The 20,290-nt window shown below is 36.1% G+C and overlaps 2 protein-coding genes across 2 annotated transcripts; one reads left to right on the top strand and one right to left on the bottom strand.

The window, feature by feature from the left end:
- Positions 1–361: 361 nt before the first annotated feature.
- chst7 (carbohydrate (N-acetylglucosamine 6-O) sulfotransferase 7) lies at positions 362–6,802 on the bottom strand. The gene is made up of 2 exons (XM_016516026.1): positions 5,414–6,802; positions 362–560 (listed from the first exon to the last, which is right to left on the bottom strand). Exon 1 carries the CDS (start codon positions 6,685–6,687, stop codon positions 5,437–5,439), a length of 1,251 nt encoding a protein of 416 aa, XP_016371512.1. The 5' UTR covers positions 6,688–6,802; the 3' UTR covers positions 362–560; positions 5,414–5,436.
- A 654-nt stretch (positions 6,803–7,456) lies between these two features.
- Positions 7,457–19,983, top strand: tubgcp5 (tubulin gamma complex component 5). Its single transcript, XM_016516023.1, has 24 exons — positions 7,457–7,848; positions 7,940–8,093; positions 8,343–8,396; positions 8,495–8,603; positions 8,684–8,780; positions 8,868–8,947; positions 10,634–10,769; positions 10,866–10,983; positions 11,151–11,240; positions 12,439–12,532; positions 12,886–13,144; positions 13,460–13,662; positions 13,789–13,904; positions 14,591–14,859; positions 16,473–16,671; positions 16,840–17,028; positions 17,112–17,294; positions 17,409–17,493; positions 17,613–17,733; positions 17,993–18,144; positions 18,237–18,362; positions 18,576–18,664; positions 18,827–18,927; positions 19,340–19,983. Exons 2-24 carry the CDS (start codon positions 7,960–7,962, stop codon positions 19,384–19,386), a joined length of 3,051 nt encoding a protein of 1,016 aa, XP_016371509.1. The 5' UTR covers positions 7,457–7,848; positions 7,940–7,959; the 3' UTR covers positions 19,387–19,983.
- Positions 19,984–20,290: the final 307 nt, after the last annotated feature.

The raw sequence follows: 20,290 nt of genomic DNA, 5'->3' as shown, positions 1-20,290 counted from the left end.
CAGTTCACTGAATTGCTCTTTGTGCTTCACAGATAAGTTCTTCATTCATGTTTTTTTGGGCAGTACCACAGAAACTGGAGTATCCTTGATGCAAAATGCTCTTTTCATACATTGATGATGAATACAGGAATGCCTAGGAATGTTTTCATTATGAAATCCTCCCAGCGAACTGAACACTCAGTGGGATGTCTGTCTGTCTGCGGGCCTGGTGCATGTGTAACAGCACGAGTGCACGTAAAGACTCGGTCTTGTGTGTCTGATTATGGGCTGCTGGGGATTGGGCAGGGATTATTGCGGATGAAATCTGGCTGTCAGGACACAAGCCGTGCTGAACGTGTTCCCCCTCTTGTTATTGTTAGTCTTTTTCTTACAGGAGTCTTGTCAGTATCAGTTGAGGTCGATGGGTTTGTGAGTGTCTCTCTTCTGTCGTCTACTCTGCGCCCCGTGACGGCACTGTGAGGGAGATCTCGGGGTGTTGCTCCTCAGCTCCATCGGTGTGTCGTAGCTTCATATCAGGCTGTTCCCCCTCTGTCCTCCTGTTCCTCCAGCACATCAGTCTTCTACAGCGAAGAGGGAAACATAACTTTGTTATTGATATGGACAGGAGATATTGGGATGTTTACTGAAAACAATGATTTTGTATAGAATGTCAACAAAGTTTAGTCATAAAAGTACAGTGTGTCATTTCTGCATCGCTAGTATTTGTCACAGATATTCGGCGTGGCGGTGTTCCTATAGGCCTACTCACACTAGAAGCAAATATTACTTTAATAGTTATTAGTATGAATAGCTATATTATATTATTTACTAGTATTTAAATGATTATAAATGTATTTAAATATAATAATCTAATATTAGATTATAATATTTTTTTTTGTTTCTTTTGGTATTTTCATTAACCCTGTAAGACAATGCGTTATTATTAGTAGTAGTATATTTTAATGACATTACATTAATAGTAATAATAATGTTAAAATATTATGTAATTAATCTGATATTTATAATTAATCCTACATTAGATTAATTATATCATTAATATACTAATGTTGTTTATTTTACCCCCCAAAACAGATCACAAGTCATTTTTGATAGTTTTGTATGTAAATGTATTACAATTAAAGTTTAGTCATAAAAGTACAGTGTGTCATTTCTGCATCGCTAGTATTTGTCACAGATATTCGGCGTGGCGGTGTTCCTATAGGCCTACTCACACTAGAAGCAAATATTACTTTAATAGTTATTAGTATGAATAGCTATATTATATTATTTACTAGTATTTAAATGATTATAAATGTATTTAAATATAATAATCTAATATTAGATTATAATATTTTTTTTTGTTTCTTTTGGTATTTTCATTAACCCTGTAAGACAATGCGTTATTATTAGTAGTAGTATATTTTAATGACATTACATTAATAGTAATAATAATGTTAAAATATTATGTAATTAATCTGATATTTATAATTAATCCTACATTAGATTAATTATATCATTAATATACTAATATATACCCCAAAACAGATCACAAGTCATTTTTGATAGTTTTGTATGTAAATGTATTACAATTATTACTACATTTAATAAAATTATGTTGGATTAATTATAAATTAATACATTAAAAGGCGTTTGTGTTCTTATTAACCCTCCCAACACACATTATATAAGTTATAATATGTGTAAATAAATTAAATTATTTTGATCTAATAATAGGATATTAATATATTATTAGTTTTTGTTTATTTTTATTAAGATCATTATTATTAAAATTTTTTTACATTATTACACCAATAATAACAATAAAAGTCCAAATATTATTAAACAATCTGACATTTATATAATTAAATATTAGATTAATAATTAATTACTAGCTTTTTGTTGTTGTGACACCCAAGCAATCAAAAGCTTTTCAAAAATATGTTATTCAAGACATATTTGAAAACAAGGTTGTGATGAGTGCTAGGTCTTGGAGGTTGTCTCATCTGGTACTTGAGGGACACTTAGAGCTCACTCAGCTCAGGGAGCACTGGTCCCTCCAGGTACTAACCAAAACAAAGCAGTCCCTATTTAAGCCTGTTCCAACCACGTGTGGTCGGGTCTGTTAGGTCACACCAGCCCCCCTCATCACATGACGCTGATAGTGATAACAAAGAAGCCTGTATCATGCTCCATCGCTCTGTTATACAAGCCTCGCCATGAAATCAGACTCGAGCATGATGGCTAATTGATTTGACACATCCCGCAGTCGGATATTTTCATAGGTCACAGTGCTGAGAGGATATTTATGATGTTGTGCTGACTTGACTTACAGCACTTTTAACCATTGTATCGGCTACAGTAAAAGTAAAACTGGTCATTTTGCTGACCCGGGTCTGTTTGGAAATTACAGAATTGCGCCACCATATAGCTTCCACTTCCCCGAGTTCAAGAGGACAGTATTAACCCTATGACTTCACTGGCACCATGTACTATTGGTTTCAGACTGGATCAATGTCCCCGGCTAAACTTGACTCTCCTATTGTCTCTTTTTAATGTTCATGATCATTAAATGCTGAATATAGTGCACTGATTCTGCCCTCGACAGTGTTTTTACAATCACTGACTGAAATGGTACACTGTAATCCAATGTCTTGTATGTTGACATTAGTTCTTAAAAGTAGCTAATATAACAACAAACACTATATTTTTATACACTATAAAAAAATTATTACTTTCCTATAAGGCCCTTAATGGGTTAGCTCTTGCGTACCTAACTAGTCTTCTACCACGCTACAATCCATCACGCTCCCTAAGGTCGCAAAACTCTGGACTTTTGGTAGTACCTAAGATAGCAAAGTCCACTAAAGGAGGTAGAGCTTTTTTGCATTCCCTGAAACAACTTACAGAACTACCACATTTTGCTATATGTTTGATTGCATCATATAATAATTGTTGTTAATAGTGTTCATCGTCTGTTTGATTACGTCTTTAATTGATTTTTCCGTACATTTCTGCCATATGTACATTAACTGACAGTCACCACTGATAAGCTACCACTAAATATTGTAGAAACTTAATTTGCTGTAAAGTTGCTTTGCAACGATTTGTATCGTGAAAAGCGCTATACAAATAAACTTGAATTGAATTGAATTATATTTACAGCATTTATCTTGGTTAACATTTTTACAAATACAAACATGAATTAACACTAAGCAATAGTATATTTATAAATTATCATTAATCTAGTTAAAACCTGTTGTTTATGATATATAATGCATTACTTGAACCTTGTAAAGTGTTCCCAGTGGTAAAAAATACAATTTCGCATTTGTGAATCGATGATGTTGACACATTTTAGCTACACGAGAATCTAACTGAAATCTATAACTTTATAAAACATCACGTTTTCTCTTCCCAAGAGGTCGTTGAAGATTATAAAATCAAACTTGGTTCTCTGAAGACCGATTGTATGTATTATACAGATCAGAACTGACACCTTCAACGTTTGTTATAAAGCTGTCAGTCACTCAGTGTATGTGCATGGCATTCACATAGAGCTACTGCATAACAGCACACTGCCGATAAAATCAATGTACATCTTTACAACTACACTAGTTGCAGTGTTGCATAATCAATCTCGGACTCGTACTCTTCTCATCTAACGGTGGAAGCATTAATGTGTAGTCGTGCTAGCTGAATGTAAAACGCACCCATCTAACAAATTTAAACTCCGCGCTAATCTAAAGCAGCAGAAAACATGCCCCATCTTATCATGGATGCCGTTTTGCATTTTGCACGCATCTGTTTGACCTGATAAAGAGTAGTAGAAGACAGTGGCCCTGTTACACATATTACATGTAAATATCATTAATTACAATAAATGAAGGGCACTTCCCCTAAAAGTATAGTATACTATAGAGTATATATAATCCATAGTACTTGTCTTTTAGATTTAAAATCAGCTTTACAAAACACTAACACGTATTAATTCTGTACATATGTAACTGTATTTCCTCAGATGTAATAGTATGGTACTTTAATATATACCATGGTATTTATATGGCTTTCAAAGAATGCTGTGATGCATATACTGGTACTAATTCAGTTACCTTATAAAACTGTACAGTGGCAGTGCCATAATACAGTTCAAAAGTTTGGGGGTGGCAATTTGATTTTTTTTTCTAAAGAAGTCTCTTATGCTCATCGAAGCTACATTTATTTGATCAAAAATACAGTAAAAACAGTATATTGTTAAGTATTATCACAATTTAAAAGCATTTTCTATGTGACAACAGGAATAGGCATTAATCCAGTCTTCAGTGTCACATGATCCTTCAGAAATCATTCTGATTTGGTGCTCATGACACATTTATTATTATTATTATCAATGATGAAAACGGTTGTGCTGGGTAATACTTTTGTAGCAAGTGTGATAGATTTTTTTCAGGATTCTATGCTGAATAAAAAAGTTAAAAAATAGCATTATAATAGCAAATAAGCATGAGTAGAAATACTTTTTTAACAATATAAATGTCTATACTGTAACTTTGATCAATTTAATTTGTCCTTGCTGAATAAACGTAATTAATAATAATAAACTTACTGACCCCAAACGTTTGACCAGAAATGCTATGGGTTGCTATACTATATGTTTTGCAATGGTTTCTTTGCCAAAAACCATATAACTTTTCTGTTGGCGTTAAAGGGATAGTTCACCCAAAAATTAAAATACTGTCATTTAGTCAACCTCATATTGTTCCAAACCTGTATGAGTTTCTTTCATCTGTTGAACACAAAAGAAGATATTTTGAAGAATGTTGATAACCAAAAAGTTGACAGTAACCATTGACTTCCACTGTATTGGGGGAAAAAAATACTATGACTAATACTAAGTCAATGGTACTGACCCCAAACGTTTGACCAGAAATGCTATGGGTTGCTATACTATATGTTTTGCAATGGTTTCTTTGCCAAAAACCATATAACTTTTCTGTTGGCGTTAAAGGGATAGTTCACCCAAAAATTAAAATACTGTCATTTAGTCAACCTAGTTGTTTCTTTCATCTGTTGAACACAAAAGAAGATATTTTGAAGAATGTTGATAACCAAAAAGTTGACAGTAACCATTGACTTCCACTGTATTGGGGGAAAAAAATACTATGACTAATACTAAGTCAATGGCTTCCACATTTGGAACAACATGAGGGTGAGTAAATGATGACAGAATTTTCATTTTCGGGTGAAGTTAACTATCCCTCTACTATACACTCTGTAAATCTGCAATAATATTGCAAAATGAACACTAATGTAAAGTGTGATATACTTGGTCATCACGGTGCCCAATTACGTTGTTATCTCACTAAGTTCTGGGACCATAGTTTGACACCAAGTCGCATTTTTATCCTTTTGTTGACATTCAGACACTTACACATACCATAAACCCATGTTTTGGTGGTTTTAGGTCTTGTCCTTGTTCCTCTTCTGATAACCCAGCTGTCTCATGACCTCGCTGCAGTAGGCTTCAACCTGGTTCACCTGCTCCACGTTCAGCCTTTCCCTCCAGGCGTAAATAGCCTCTTTGGCATCTCTGGATGATATGAGGAAAGGTTTATCCGAGGAATAGCCCTGTCCGTGGGTCATGTTCACCACAAACTTCTCCATGGCCGGAGAGAGGGTGAGGTTGGAGAACCGATAGAGCCTCTGGAGCTCGCCCACGGGTCTGAGGACCAGGTCTTCGTATTTCAGTTTCATGTAGTTTCGCTTCACCCACGGCGGAGCGTTCATAACGAGCAACATGTCGTTGAGCCAGTTATCGCATATTAACTCCATCGCGCTCGAGACGTAGTTCTCTGCCCGATGGACCCTGTTGCTAGGCACCAGAAGGCGCTTGTATTTGTCGCTCTGCTTCTTGCTCCTCAGCACCTGTATGCTCTCCTTCACCAGAGCCAGTTTAGACTTCAGCCGAGAATTATGCACGGCCCGGGGGTCGCGAAACAACTGGACTATCTGGAGGTTGATGGCGGGGTCTCGCATGAGGGGGACCAGAACCGCCAAATCTAAAACCCGCACGTCTTTGATGACCATCACAGGGTACTTTTTACACTCTTTCTCCAGCTCTTTGAGGTCTCTGGGGTGGCATTTGCTACACACGTCTCCTTGAACTAAACCAATTTCGTGCTTTTTATACGCTTTGCAGAGAGGCTCGGAGCAAATGACCTTGTTCGTTTTCCAGCCGAAAATAAAAGAGGTGGTTACGTTGGACGAGCCTGCGTAGAGTTTTAACACTGAGAAGTCGCATCTAAACAGAGAGTTCATCATGTCTCTCACTGCTCCTTGTAAACTGCCCGCATCTCCGGGATAAAGCGCCTGCCACATATTCCACATGGGCTCGTATAAATAAAACACATCAGGATGCTGATTAAATAATTCCCCTAAAAAAGAAGAGCCTGTCCTCCAGGTTGCGTGGAGGTATATGTGCGTTCTGGACTGACTCCTGTTGCCGTAGTCCTCCACCTCCGTTGAGTTGCCAGTCCTGGTGCTACTCCACAGGGCGATGGTGCTCTTCAGATTGGGACACTTTTGTTGCTGATATCCATCTTTAATGTGTGACGATTTGCTCCGGTAATCTAGTACGTAGGGAATTAAAAGCAGCGCCACGGAATATCCTAGAATTAAGATGATGTATTTTTTCTGAAGCCTTCTCTTCATGGCCTCAGCGGAGTGAGAGACGCGGATCTCGGCGAACTGAGGCGCCTGCCTCGATGAATACTGACTGTTAGATTACAGCAGTAAAGTTTAGAGGGTGGAATCTTTTTTCTCAGCGGTAATGCCGTAAGTCCCGCCTCCTGTGCCAGGAATGGCTAGTGGGAGTTGCTCATAAGAGGATTGTGATTGGATAGTTAGGAAGTCACTCATATAGCCTGAAGGGCGGGGGAAAAAATACACCAACCTCGACTACCTACCAAAATATGAGCACAGTTTATATGTATTTAATATGAATTGCCCCTTATGAAAAATCACTGTGCGATATAAATGTGCCATATTTTAATATTATTAAAAAGGTAGGTTAACATACAGAAACACCAAACCATTGTTTGGGCAAGCTAAACAATGTAATTATTAAATACATTAATTGTATAATAAATTATATAAATGTATAAACTATAAAATGTGATAACTAAGCAATAAAATCACTCAATCTGCAGTGGGTTTCGTAAGTATGCCGAAAGGCACAGTTGAGATGAAGTGAACATGCTATCTGATGATACAGTTTTGCATTGCAGTTGCAAAATGTGTTACAGTTTTGTTCTGCGACACATCAATTATAAACATGTTTTATTTGTTTAAACTGTCCTTGTAGTTTGTCTCTTCAGAACTTTTAGGAAATAGTAAAATACTTTATGGTAGAATGCTGCGCAAACAAAAGTGCATGAAATATTTTTTGTATACTGAATGCTTTTTCTGGACTTTTATGTGGAGGAAATTTGAAATGAGCACAAATGTTTTTTTGTTTTTTTTTGTCTGGCTGTTGATTTGTTGTGTCGCGTCATGTTTGGGGCTATTCGATAGGTGGCAGTAAAGCTCCCTCCGGCGTTATCATTGTTCACACGACACCGCAGAAGTAGCATCTGATGTGATGGAGGCGGCAACAGGGGAAATGATAATAAATGTATTAATGATAATAAAATAAACTCATTTAAACATTGCCCTAAATTCGACATTCGCCATCGGATTATATTCGAGAGAGACACGTATATTTTCGATTAATCTCTGACATGTAGCGAACACCTTTGTCATGGGTTTCTTGTTTTGCTAGCCGCAGCTGTTGACAACGGCTCGCTTCTGTCAGCATCACTATCACAAAAGCAGGTTTGTGCTTATATAACTCTATCTATCTATCTATCTATCTATCTATCCTGTGACACAAAGCAAAAGCAGTAATTTTTGGCTTGTGTTTCAGTTGAACTTTGAATCATCAGAATGGCTCACTGGAGCAGGTTTGAGAAGGAGCTGGAGCTTGAGACCAGGAGACTCATCTCACATTATACTTCCATTCAGGATGAGGAAGATCAGAACTTCCAAATGGCCCTGAAATTTGCCTGGTCCAATTTCAAGTAAGTATTTTTCAAGTGAATTTATTCATCCATTTACTTATCACTTTAATGGCTTTGAATGTATTTTTTGAAAAGGACACTGAAGAACAAATAGAGGGAAATACAAAAAAAAAATGTGTATAAAAATGTAAATGAGTTTGGAGCCCTAGCTTGAATTAAAACTAAATAATTGTTTTTCCTTTTGCAATTAATATTTCATTTTTGCACATAAAAACAAAAGAAAACTCATATTTTCCCCCCTCTGGATAGGTTTCATCATTTCCTTGATGCCAACAGACATAATGTACAGCGCTCCATTAATGGGTTAGTCTGAAGCTTTGAACAATTCTGGGCACTCTTTTGCGATATGCTGATATTTTGATATTTTTGTTATTAATTATTCCGGTTTCTCTTTTTCCCAGGATTCATGAGAAGCTCATGGTCCACTCTGACTTAAGTAAAGCAGAGAGTTGGTTGCGGCTAACTGAAGAATTTCTCAGTTCTCCTCTTCCTAATACTGAGGGAACCAAGGTGGGATAACGCTGACATCTTCAGACAATTCTTAGAACCCTACATGTGCTGAATGTCTTTATTACTCTGTCTGTTTTCAGACTGAGGTCCACTATAGTGTGCTGGCTTTATTGCTCCATCTGTCTGACTCCCCATCCAACACAAACTACTGCGAAAGACCTAGACTGAAAGAAACAGGTTTGGCTTTTCTTTAGTGTCAACACGTGCATACTGTTGGACAATACTACTACTAATGTATCTACAAAATAATGTTTATTTCTACAGAGAAAGAAGACACGTTTGATTGGGCCAAGTACCTTATGGAAGGAGAAGATATTGATACTGGACCCTTTCCAGACACTCCAGTGGGTGATCGATATTACACTATTAGATCAGATCTGGTCTAGCATCATATACTAAAAGGCTGGGCGATATGGCATATAAATTAGGGGTGCTCCGATCATGATTTTTGAGGCCGATTGCCGATCACAGAAAGCAGTATCTGCCGATACCGATCACCGATACCGATCTTTTTAAAGCCTTCTTTTTATAATTTATAACTATTTATAGTGATACTTCAATCAGGATTTTTAGACATTTATTCAGGGCCTGAATTTCATGTGATTCTTTTTTTACACAGTACAGTAATACAATCTTTCACAGACATGGTTAAACACAATAAATATAAGCAACACATCATTCAATGCTTTTTACTTTTGCATTTAATTCTAGATTTATATATTAAGCTGCTCAAGCAAGTGACAAAACATTTAAACTACTTTTCTTATGTTATCACAAACTTACCATTGACAGAAATAGTCAGCTCTACTGCCTTTCCTTTTGCATTGAAATTTCATATGTACTGCAAACAATGTACTGTCACTTTAATCCAGCGCGTGTATCACAGCAAAAATAGACTCGGTGCGCGAACGATCTCTGCACTGCTGCAGACGCACCGCTCCTGAACGCACTGCCGTGTGCAGTGCTAATGCTTTAATCCGTTAACATGAGCGCGGAAAAAATACGCACCACATACCACGCACTGCAAACAGAGTAATGTGAACCTGGCATTATGTGTGTGCGCTGCAAGTGTGCATGAGCGCACGGTCTACAGAAGAGCGCGCGAGCAATGCAATTTATAAACTTTAGTGACGATGTGACACTGCCTCGATTGTGCAAGTGACAATTCCTTGTGTCAACTGTGCAGCGTGCAGCTCGCTTATAGACAGACGCGATGTGTGTTGATTTGAAGCCATTTGCGTATTTTAAGAGAAAGAGAGCGCGCGCGGTGATTCACTCACGCTGTTTGTGAAATTACGTCTCACACAAGGTTTTCAAATTACTTTGTAAGTTATTTCATGAAGCAATAGCATTTTTATTAGATGAAAAATGCTAGATAAAAATAGCATTTTTATTAGATGAGCCATGGTTTTGCCTTTTGAAGTAGATTTAAAATATTTAAAGCATACAAATTTTTGTATATTTATTTGAAGTAAAATACTGTCAAATTCTGCTTAAAATAACCAAGCCACTAAGTAAACATAAAGCAATGTTATTTTAGTATCACTGATATACTATTATAGTTTTTGATAATATTTTGAATTAGGTTTTATGTTTAGTTTAATTTTTGTTGTTATTTTTGCTAGTTTTTTTTTAAACATGTCTATATAGTTTTTATTAATTTCTGTTTATTAGATTTAGTTTAGTTTTAGTTGTTGTTATATGTAAAGTTAAACTAAACAAAAATTAGAAATGTTGCCTTGGCAACTCTTTTTATTTAATGTAACACAATTTTAAAAATGTTTTTAGTTTACTATAACAACTTAGAAAATTCTTCCGACAAAGAAGAATTATATTTACTAATTATAATTTATTTGCAGCAATATAACAATACATAGTAATTAACAACAATATTCGCCTGCATGTTTAATTAAACATTTTTAAACAACTTTAAAAGGCCTGACCTGGTCAATGCTATTCTATACTATATTGATTATAGTTAGCCATATTATCCATAACAGAGTACCACAGATCATTTAATCTTTTGCCAGGAGTGGTCTGAGGATGAGAGTGAAGAAGAAGATAGTCAGCAGCCCCTGAGCAGAGAGGATTCTGGTATACAGGTGGACAGAACACCACAGGAGGACCACGAGCAGAATGACAAGACGGTCCAAGTCACCTGGACCGGTATGGGACAGTATCAGCACATTTTCTCATAGTAGCCCTCAGTTAATGAAGGTTGTTTTCAGGACTCCTAGTTCTTACCGAGTCTTGTTTTTGTAGTGGGTGAGCCAGACTCCAGGGCTTGGTTGGAGCAGCATATTGTCACTTCGTATTGGGTTCCCAACTCTCCCCGCTTTCCACACAGCCTCCACCTGCACTCCAACCTCTACAATGTCTGGTAAGACATTTTTGCTTCTAATGTCTTGTTCGCTTACTTCATCACAAGGGCATTAATTTGGACTTTCTGTCATGATTTAATAAGATTTTAGAAGCAAATACTGTTTAATTGAGAGTTTATTTGAGAGTAGATGTTGTCATTTTGCATATCACTCTCTTTCTCTCCAGGGATCAGCACCTGTATAACACTGGGCCTCTTTACCTGCCTGAGGAGAAGTCTTTTGTTACAGAGACACAAGTGATTCGGGAAACTCTTTGGTATGATTATATACTGTATATGTACCATTCAGAAGTTTGGAATATTTTGTTAGTTTTTTATTGTTTTTGAAAGAAGTCTTTTATGCTCACCAAGAGTGTATTTATTTGCTTAAAAAATGCAGTAATATTGGAAAATATTATTACAATTTTAAGGAACATAAGATTTACATTTTTTTTTGTTTGTTTGTTTTTACATTTTTAGCAACAATTAATTCAGTCTTCACATAATCCTTTAAAAATCAGTCTAATATTCTCATTTGGTGCTCATTTATTATCAATTACTATTGGTGCTCAATTAGTAATAATGGTTCTTTTGATTGCTTAATAGTTTTGTGGAAACTGTGGGTGGTACATGTTTTATTCAGGAACCTTATATAGAAAATAAAGTAAAATAGAACTGCATTTATTTTAAATATATATATATATATATATATATATATATGTGTCTCTCTTCCATAAAATTTGTCATTTTGGCTTTTTGTAGTGTAATATTTTTATTAATTAATGCCTGTGTTTGAGTTTATCCCAATAAATGCAGAAATAAAAAACTGTCTCCACTCACATTAGTTAGATGTGTGACCACCACATCATTCCTCACAGTCACCTTGCCATCATTGTGCTGGAAAATGAAAAGTTTCTTTACACCGGAGAAGAGCCTGAGGAGAGGCAGAAAAGAACATGTGATCTTTCCTGCTGCAAAAACCTTGATATGAGCAGTCAATCATCTTTGTTATGCATTTTCTTCTGGGTAGGTAAACGTACATGTGTTAGCAACCAGTGCAGATCTAATCTTTTGCTCATTCCCTGCAGGTTTCAACAGGTTTGAAGCATTCTAATCTCTATCCACATATGTCATTTTCACAAGCAGATATGCACTTTCCTTTTGGAAAGAACATGTCTGTCCTGTATGTATGTATGTATATATATATATATATACATACATACATACTGGACAGACATGTTCTTTCCAAAAGGAAAGTGCATATCTGCTTGTGAAAATGACATATGTGGATAGAGATTAGAATGCTTCAAACCTGTTGAAACCTGCAGGGAATGAGCAAAAGATTAGATCTGCACTGGTTGCTAACACATGTACGTTTACCTACCCAGAAGAAAATGCATAACAAAGATGATTGACTGCTCATATCAAGGTTTTTGCAGCAGGAAAGATCACATGTTCTTTTCTGCCTCTCCTCAGGCTCTTCTCCGGTGTAAAGAAACTTTTCATTTTCCAGCACAATGATGGCAAGGTGACTGTGAGGAATGATGTGGTGGTCACACATCTAACTAATGTGAGTGGAGACAGTTTTTTATTTCTGCATTTATTGGGATAAACTCAAACACAGGCATTAATTAATAAAAATATTACACTACAAAAAGCCAAAATGACAAATTTTATGGAAGAGAGACACATTTTTCTAATTTACAATATATCAGTTTTATTGAAAGATTTTTTTATTTATATTATTGACTAAGGCACATTTAGATGCTTTGTTTTTTCTAATAAGCTGTTATCCTATTACGATAATTAATGAGAGACTGTTTGAATTATGTTGTTATTATGAATACTTATGAAATTGTGCAAGAGAGATCCAAATGATTGGTTCAAAGTGCTTTTTTTATGAATGTATGTGTTTTTGTACAGAACTGTCTTCACTCTGTACTGGAGCACATAGCAGCCTATGGGCAGGCTGTTACCCGACTGCAAAAGTTTATTGATGAAGTGACCGGCCACAGTGCAGAGCCCTGTCCTCCAGGTCTTAACTCTTCCTCCTCCTCATCCTCCAAGAAGAGCTCTGATCCTCCCTTTAGGACCTACCAAGCGTTCGTGTGGGCCCTGTATAAATACTTCACCAGCTTTAAAGAAGAGCTCAATACTATTGAGAAAGACATTATTGCCAAAGGTCGGTTTTTCTTTGTGCCTGCGCTCTAAAAAAAGATATATTCCGAAGTTGTAAATAAAACAAATATGTATGTATGTTTTATATGAAATGAAAGTATGTTTTACAAGAAAATACTATTTCAGTCTTTCGACTTCAAAAATGTATGTTTAATTCAATGCTACATGGTGTTTCTTTGTAATTATGTGAAATTTACTAGCAGTTTCTGAGTGAAGGTTGGTTTAAAGTAAATCCTACACCATTTGTTTTCAGTGTGTAAATGTATTCTCAGTTATTTTTGTGTTGTTATAGTATTGATTCTGTGGTGATTCTTCTTAGATGAGACAGTGACTCTGTCATCTGTGCTGGAACGGTTAAGTCCTCATCTGGCTCAGATCACCATGCTGCACAGGGTTTTCTGCACAGGAGTGGCTGATGTGCCGCCTGGAACGCCCAATGTATTAAGGGCCTCACACTTACTCAACACGCTCTACAAGGCCATAATAGAGTATGACAGCGTGGGTGAGGCCTCCGAGCAGTCTGTAAGTGTGTCTGTTTTCAATGTCGAGCATTAGATGCATAAATTTGTATCATTTATACCACTCTTTTTTTTCCTGCTTATTATAAAAAGATCACAAAATTATGCCGTTTTTTCTCCTTCCTATCAGGTGGCGCTCCTTTTCTCTCTCTGGGTAGAAACAGTCAGGCCATACCTTGAGATTGTAGATGAATGGATTGTTCACGGTCACTTATTTGACCCCGCTAAAGAGTTCATAATTCAAAGGTACAAAAAAAACCTTAAATGTGTATGTACACTACCATTCTAAAGTTTAGGGTCACTTTTTAAAAAAAATCTATGAGGGGTAAGATTTTTTTCTTAAAGAAACTAATACTTTTATGCAGCAAAGCCGAATGCTGTTTTTTTAAAACTTTGAATTCAAAGAATTAAGTTAAAAAAAAAAAAAATGTTTTCAACATTGATAAAATCAAAGAAATGTTTCTTGATCACCAACTATATATTATATAGCATATTAGAATGATTTCCGAAGGATCATGTGACACTGAAGACTAGAGTAATGGCTGCTGAAAATTCAGCTTTGCCATCACAGGAATAAATTACATTTTAAAATATATTAAAATAGAAAACTTGTTAAAAATTGCAGTAATATTGAACAGATATTACTATTTTTACTGTATGCAGCCTTGATAAGAATAAGATGATTCTTTCAAAAACATTTAAAAATCTTACTGACCCCAAACTTTTGAACGGTGAGGAATTACATACAGTCAGCTGGTCATTATCGCAAAATAAACCACTTTTTAGGGTGATGCAAGACCCCTCAGTGTCGTGTCAGGATGCTTTTCACTCTTTTGGGGTTTAATTTGCGCTAACCACCATCTGCATCCACCTTATCCTGCTAAATACACACCTGCTTATCAAATAAATAAATATATGGACATGTTTACTAGGAACAAAGATGTACCAGTAAACCACAGGGACTTCTGGTACGCCACTTACACGCTGTATAGTGTGTCTGAGACTGTGGAGAGCGAGGAGAGGCTCAGCGACGCTGCCAGTGGAAGTTCTGGTGGAGAGCAGGCGTCCAGCAGCAGACAGCACACCATGGTGTCCTTCCTCAAGCCTGTGCTCAAGCAGATCATCATGGCTGGCAAATCCATGCAGCTGCTGAAGAACCTGGACTGCAAGGAGACCGAGCAGCCTGATGGCTCCTCCAGAGGTCAGTGTCAGAGAGGATGACTTTTTTTCAGTATTAGTTTCAGTGCTTGTCCAGTATAACATAAGAAATTTGTTCCCACTGCCTGCAAACACATGCAAGATAATACAAAGTTGTCAAATATAACCATACAGCGCTGTAGCAGTTACTGACAATGACATGTGCTATAAATGTACCAGTGCTGCTACATTTAGCAGTAACTTGGCATCCATGGACACGTATGATTCAGCATCATGAACTGCATCTACGTAGATCTAGCGTCAGCCGGAGGTTGCGTCAGAGAACAGCTAGTGACCAGTCTGTGTTCATGGCACAGACTTAGAAATACATTCAAGGCCTTTGTAGATTAAATCTGACAATATATATATCTTTTTTAACTTCACTCAAGGTTACACTTACTCAACGTAAGTGTTCCCTCAACAACTGTCATTTTTATTTAAGAACCAGAGTTCCCAAGGTCTTGAAAAAAACTGATATTTTAAACGTCATATTTCTAGAACTGTAAAAGTCATGGAAATTAATACAATATAAAAAAGTAATGTGCATTTCTATAAAGAATATACATTTTTGATATCAAGCTCTTAAATATTTTGAGTAGAAATTGCTGAGAAATGGCCAATGAAAAATAATTTAAAAACATTTAAAGGGGTCATATGATGCGATTTAAATTTTTCCTTTCTCTTTGGAGTGTTACAAGCTCTTGGTGCATAAAGAAGATCTGTAAAGTTGCAAAGACTAAAGTCTCAAATCCAAAGAGATATTCTTTATAAAAATGTCAAAAAGAGTAATAAAAGAGTCAACCACGCCTACCTAAAACGGCTCGTTCTAACACACCCCCACATGTCTACATCACTATGTGAGAAGATTTGCATAAAACCTTAAACCGCATAAACACATTTCATTACACCAAATACACAAAATAATGTTCTTTTTAGCAACATCATATGACCCCTTTAATGTTTTTGTGATATATTCCCATTTTTCCCATTAATGTTATTTTGATACTTCTGATTTCTTTAGATACATTTTTTTTTTTTTTAAACAAGCAGCTGTCATTAAAGCAGATGCAAGAAATGTCACGGCTTACGTGCTGGTAGGCCTGGGTGATAAAACGGTATTGACGGCAACAATACTACAGTGAGAATAAACGAGCTGTTTTAGGTAGGCGTGGTTAACTCTTAACTTTTATAAAGAATATCTCTTTGGATTTGAGACTTTAGTCCTTGCAACTTTACAGATCTTCTTTATGCACCAAGAGCTTGTAACACTCCAAAGAGAAAGGAAAAATTTAAATCGCATCATATGACCCCTTTAAGTTAAATGAGAGGCTAATTTAATTTGTAAGGTCTTTACAGTGTTTCATAGAGATTGTTGCGTCGTTATTTGCATGAGTTACTTCTCTGTAATTCTATTATGTCTTCATCCATATTGTTTTCTAGTTTCAGTTTAGTTTTTTGTTGCATGCTCACGCTTTTATATTAGTAACATTTTCATTAATGATAACGTTTTGTTTTTGTGTTTTAGTACGTTTACTTCATTTTTATGTTTCTTATAGCCTACTATGTCTTAAAATTTCTGACAGTGAATAATGATGAATGAATTGTGTCTCTCTGCAGATGCCGAAAGAAAGAGTCTGTACACGCTCTTTTTGGAATCAGTGCAGACACGTCTTCGGCATGGAGAAGACTCACCCACCAATACGGTTACCGAGCAACAGGCCACTAAGAAGAGTCTGATCAAGATGCAGTCCATTGTAGCACGTCATCTGGAGCTGGACGACATCCATGACCCCCTGCTGGCCATTAATTTTGCAAGGTAACAGCAGAATACAGAATAAATGATTTGACTTCACTGAAGTTCACACAAAGAGCAAAGATGTTAAAATAGATTTGTGTTATTATATAAAGACACTAAACTATGTTTGGTCAGTCACAATTTCATTAGCTTGTTTTCCACTGAGGTAATGTGTGTTATCTCTTGCAGGCTTTATTTAGAGCAGAATGACTTCCATGAGAAATTCTCTGGCAGCAATGTGATTTTGGACCGCTCCTCTGAGTCTGTGACATGTCAGACGTTTGAGCTTACGCTCCGCTCATGTTTGTATCCACATATTGAGAGGAGATACATCGAATGCTGTGGGAACCTCATGAGAACCCTGAAAAAAGACTACAGGTGAGATTGAATCCTTTGTGCATGAACTTCCCAATGTTGCTTTGTAGCGCATTTATCCTTAACCCTCTCAATTTTTATCTTAGGCTTCTTGGGTACTTGCAGGCCATGAGAAACTACTTCCTGTTGGAGGCTGGGGATACTATGTATGATTTCTACACAGCCATCTTTGACAAAGTTCTGGAGAAGGAGAGCTGGCAGCAGCTGGCATTCCTCAATGTGCAGCTTCAAGAGGCTGTTGGACAGCGCCACCCAGAGGACAGCAGCCGGTACTGCACATGAATCTCTAGAGATCCTGTGGTTTACCAATCAACCCTGCCTGATACCACTCCGTATCCTGTGGTTGTTTATTTTTCTGACTCACATTTTTCTCATGATTCCAGGTTGTCTATATTTCTTGAAACTATTGACCCTGCAAGAAAAAAACAGCCAGTGAATAACCTTGATGGTCTCACGCTGAGTTATAAGGTTACATAACATTTTTTGCTTTTTATGGTTTGAAGATTGTAATAACACAATAGTTTTATCATAGTTTTTTGTTTAAATTCTGCATTTTATATGAATGCCTTTTTATTTTCTCTCACCAGGTTCCATGGCCTGTTGATATTGTTATTAGTTCAGAGTGTCAGAAAATCTACAATCAGGTCTTCCTACTGCTGCTTCAGATCAAATGGGCCAAATATAGCCTGGACACATTACGATTCAGTGGTGAGTTATGATTTCTCTTCTGAAGTTTTCATTACTTCTGTTTATTTGTCATAAAAGGAGAGAGAGAAGTAAAGCTAGTGGATATTATTACAAAAAGGATATGCAATTAAATGGCAGTCAGATATCGATGTACTTCGTATTTATGTAACTTCATAATTCCATTGTATCTCATTTTAGTTCAGCGATCGCAGTACTTTCAAATCAGGATGGTTTCAATTCACTAGTTCAGATGAGATCTTAATATAGAGTCTTCCCACAGATTTGACAGTCGCCGCTAAGAGGCAAGAAGGAGGCCAGTCCGAGGAAAGCACAGCCAAAGAGCCCATAAACCAGCAGATTCACAGGATGTTTCTCCTGAGGGTCAAACTCATGCACTTTGTCAACAGCCTGCATAACTACATTATGACAAGGGTAGGTCTGATATACATAAAATATGTATTTATTTATTTGAGTTCAGACTTTCTTACCTTGTAGACATACACCTTGCTACATTTCATTCGCAGATCCTGCATAGTACAGGTCTAGAATTTCAACACCAAGTACAAGAGGCCAAGGATCTGGACCAGCTCATCAAAATCCACTACCGATACCTGTCCACCATTCATGACAGATGTCTGCTTAGAGAGAAAGTAAGCGGGATATAGACAAGGCAAAAAAAAGTGTCTGTCAAAAATACAAAAGAAAACAATAAAAGCGATTTTGGTTCATTTTTGCTTAAAATTGCATGCTACAATTGCAGTTTTTCTTATTAATTCAGTAAGCTGCCTAGTTTTTACTTTTAAACCGTTATAGACGTCTATGTTATTTTCGATGCATCAATTCAAGTTACTGTGTCTTTGCAGGTCAGTTTTGTCAAGGAGGCCATCATGAAAGTGCTGAATTTAGTTCTCATCTTCTCAGACAGATGGCAGGCTGGTTTTGGGGCCTGGAAGTAAGTTCAAAACTCTTACATCATGTTTGGAATCTCTTTAGATGTTTCAGTCTAGCTACTTGTCCTCATCTTGCAGCTTTCACTTCATTTTGATGAGGATGAGGTTTTACTTGCTTTTTCGGATTTGACCATTCGTTAAATATTTTCCTTTTTTCCCCTCAGAATCGAGTCGATTGACAAAATGGAGTCGGACTTTAAAAACTGTCACATGTTTCTGGTGACTATTTTAAACAAGGCCGTGTGCAGAGGCTCATTTCCTCATTGTAAGTCATACAGTGCTGTGCATTTTAAAATAACTGGGTGAATCTCACTAACCCTGTTCAGATGTCGTCTGTATTTAACGCCAAATGACAATTTACAGTAATGCAAACAAGAGCAGTACATTATGGAAATACTGTAAAGTATTGGTGCTATTTGTTGTATTAACTTTAATTTACTGATTATTACAGATTATTTATATAAATATTTAGAGTTAATCATTAGTTATTAAAATACAGTAAGAATAAAAACAAAAAAACAAATGTCCCAATGCAAAAACAAATTACATTATAACTAATAAATAATAACAATATACATTATAAATAATAAAATTATTATTTTTTTCTTTTTTCAGTGATTGAGTGAAGCCATAAATATTGTGTTTTACTCACCATATGTTCCTGTTTTCTTTTACAGTGGAGTCCCTGGCATTGTCGCTAATGGCTGGATTTGAACAGTGTTAACAGATTGAACATGGATTCAATCCAGAGCACTGAACACAAGACAGATTATTTATTGTACTGCTGCATGACGGCTACTGTACTGTTCTTGTTTGTCTCTACCAGGAGATCTAACATCATAGAGAGAGACAAAATCACAATAGCACTACAATGGTACAGAAGTAGCACTTTGTGTCTGTAAACAGTGAAACTTGTGTTAAATTGTCTACTGTCTACAGCACAGTTGCTGCATCAAGATACTTAACGTAATGTTTTGTGGACAATCTGACTGTTTGTATTTCAACGTTGTTGGCCTGTGTTATGGCTCAATATTTCGGATGTAAACGTAAGTGTCCTCTACATGCAGTGGGATATGAGAAGCGCACATGACAAAAGCAATTTCATTTGCAGGTGATCTAATTATGTATATTACATGCAACAGTGAAAATAAAACCTTAAAACTCAAGTTTAAATATTGTACATAATATAAACTAACTGAAAATTGTACGCTACATTTGTATGCAGTTCAAGCCTATATTTGTATGTGTTGTGGTTGCTTAAGGCCTTTTTCATTGTGCTGAATGGATTGCATATTTTAAATTAAATTGCCATTACTTTGAGATACAATGCTGCCTCATACTTGTTTTTTTTAATACCTTAGTTCAAAAGTTTGAATTCAGTATTTAAAAAAAAATAAAAATACTTTTATTTAGTGAGGATGCATTAAATTGAAACACCTTTTACATTGTTTCAAAAAATTCTATTTCAAATAAATAATGTTCTTTTAACTTTCTATTGATCTTAAAATGCTGAAAAGATATATCATGATTTCCACAAAAATAATATAGATTACAAATATTTTTTCTAAAGTGACACTGAAGTAATGGCTGCTGAGAATTCCGTTTTGCCATCAGAAGAATAAATACAT

Source organism: Sinocyclocheilus rhinocerous, unplaced genomic scaffold, assembly GCF_001515625.1.
Source record: "Sinocyclocheilus rhinocerous isolate Xijiao unplaced genomic scaffold, SAMN03320098_v1.1 scaffold85, whole genome shotgun sequence".
NCBI lineage: Eukaryota > Metazoa > Chordata > Actinopteri > Cypriniformes > Cyprinidae > Sinocyclocheilus > Sinocyclocheilus rhinocerous.
This window is presented reverse-complemented; position numbering and strand designations above follow the sequence as displayed.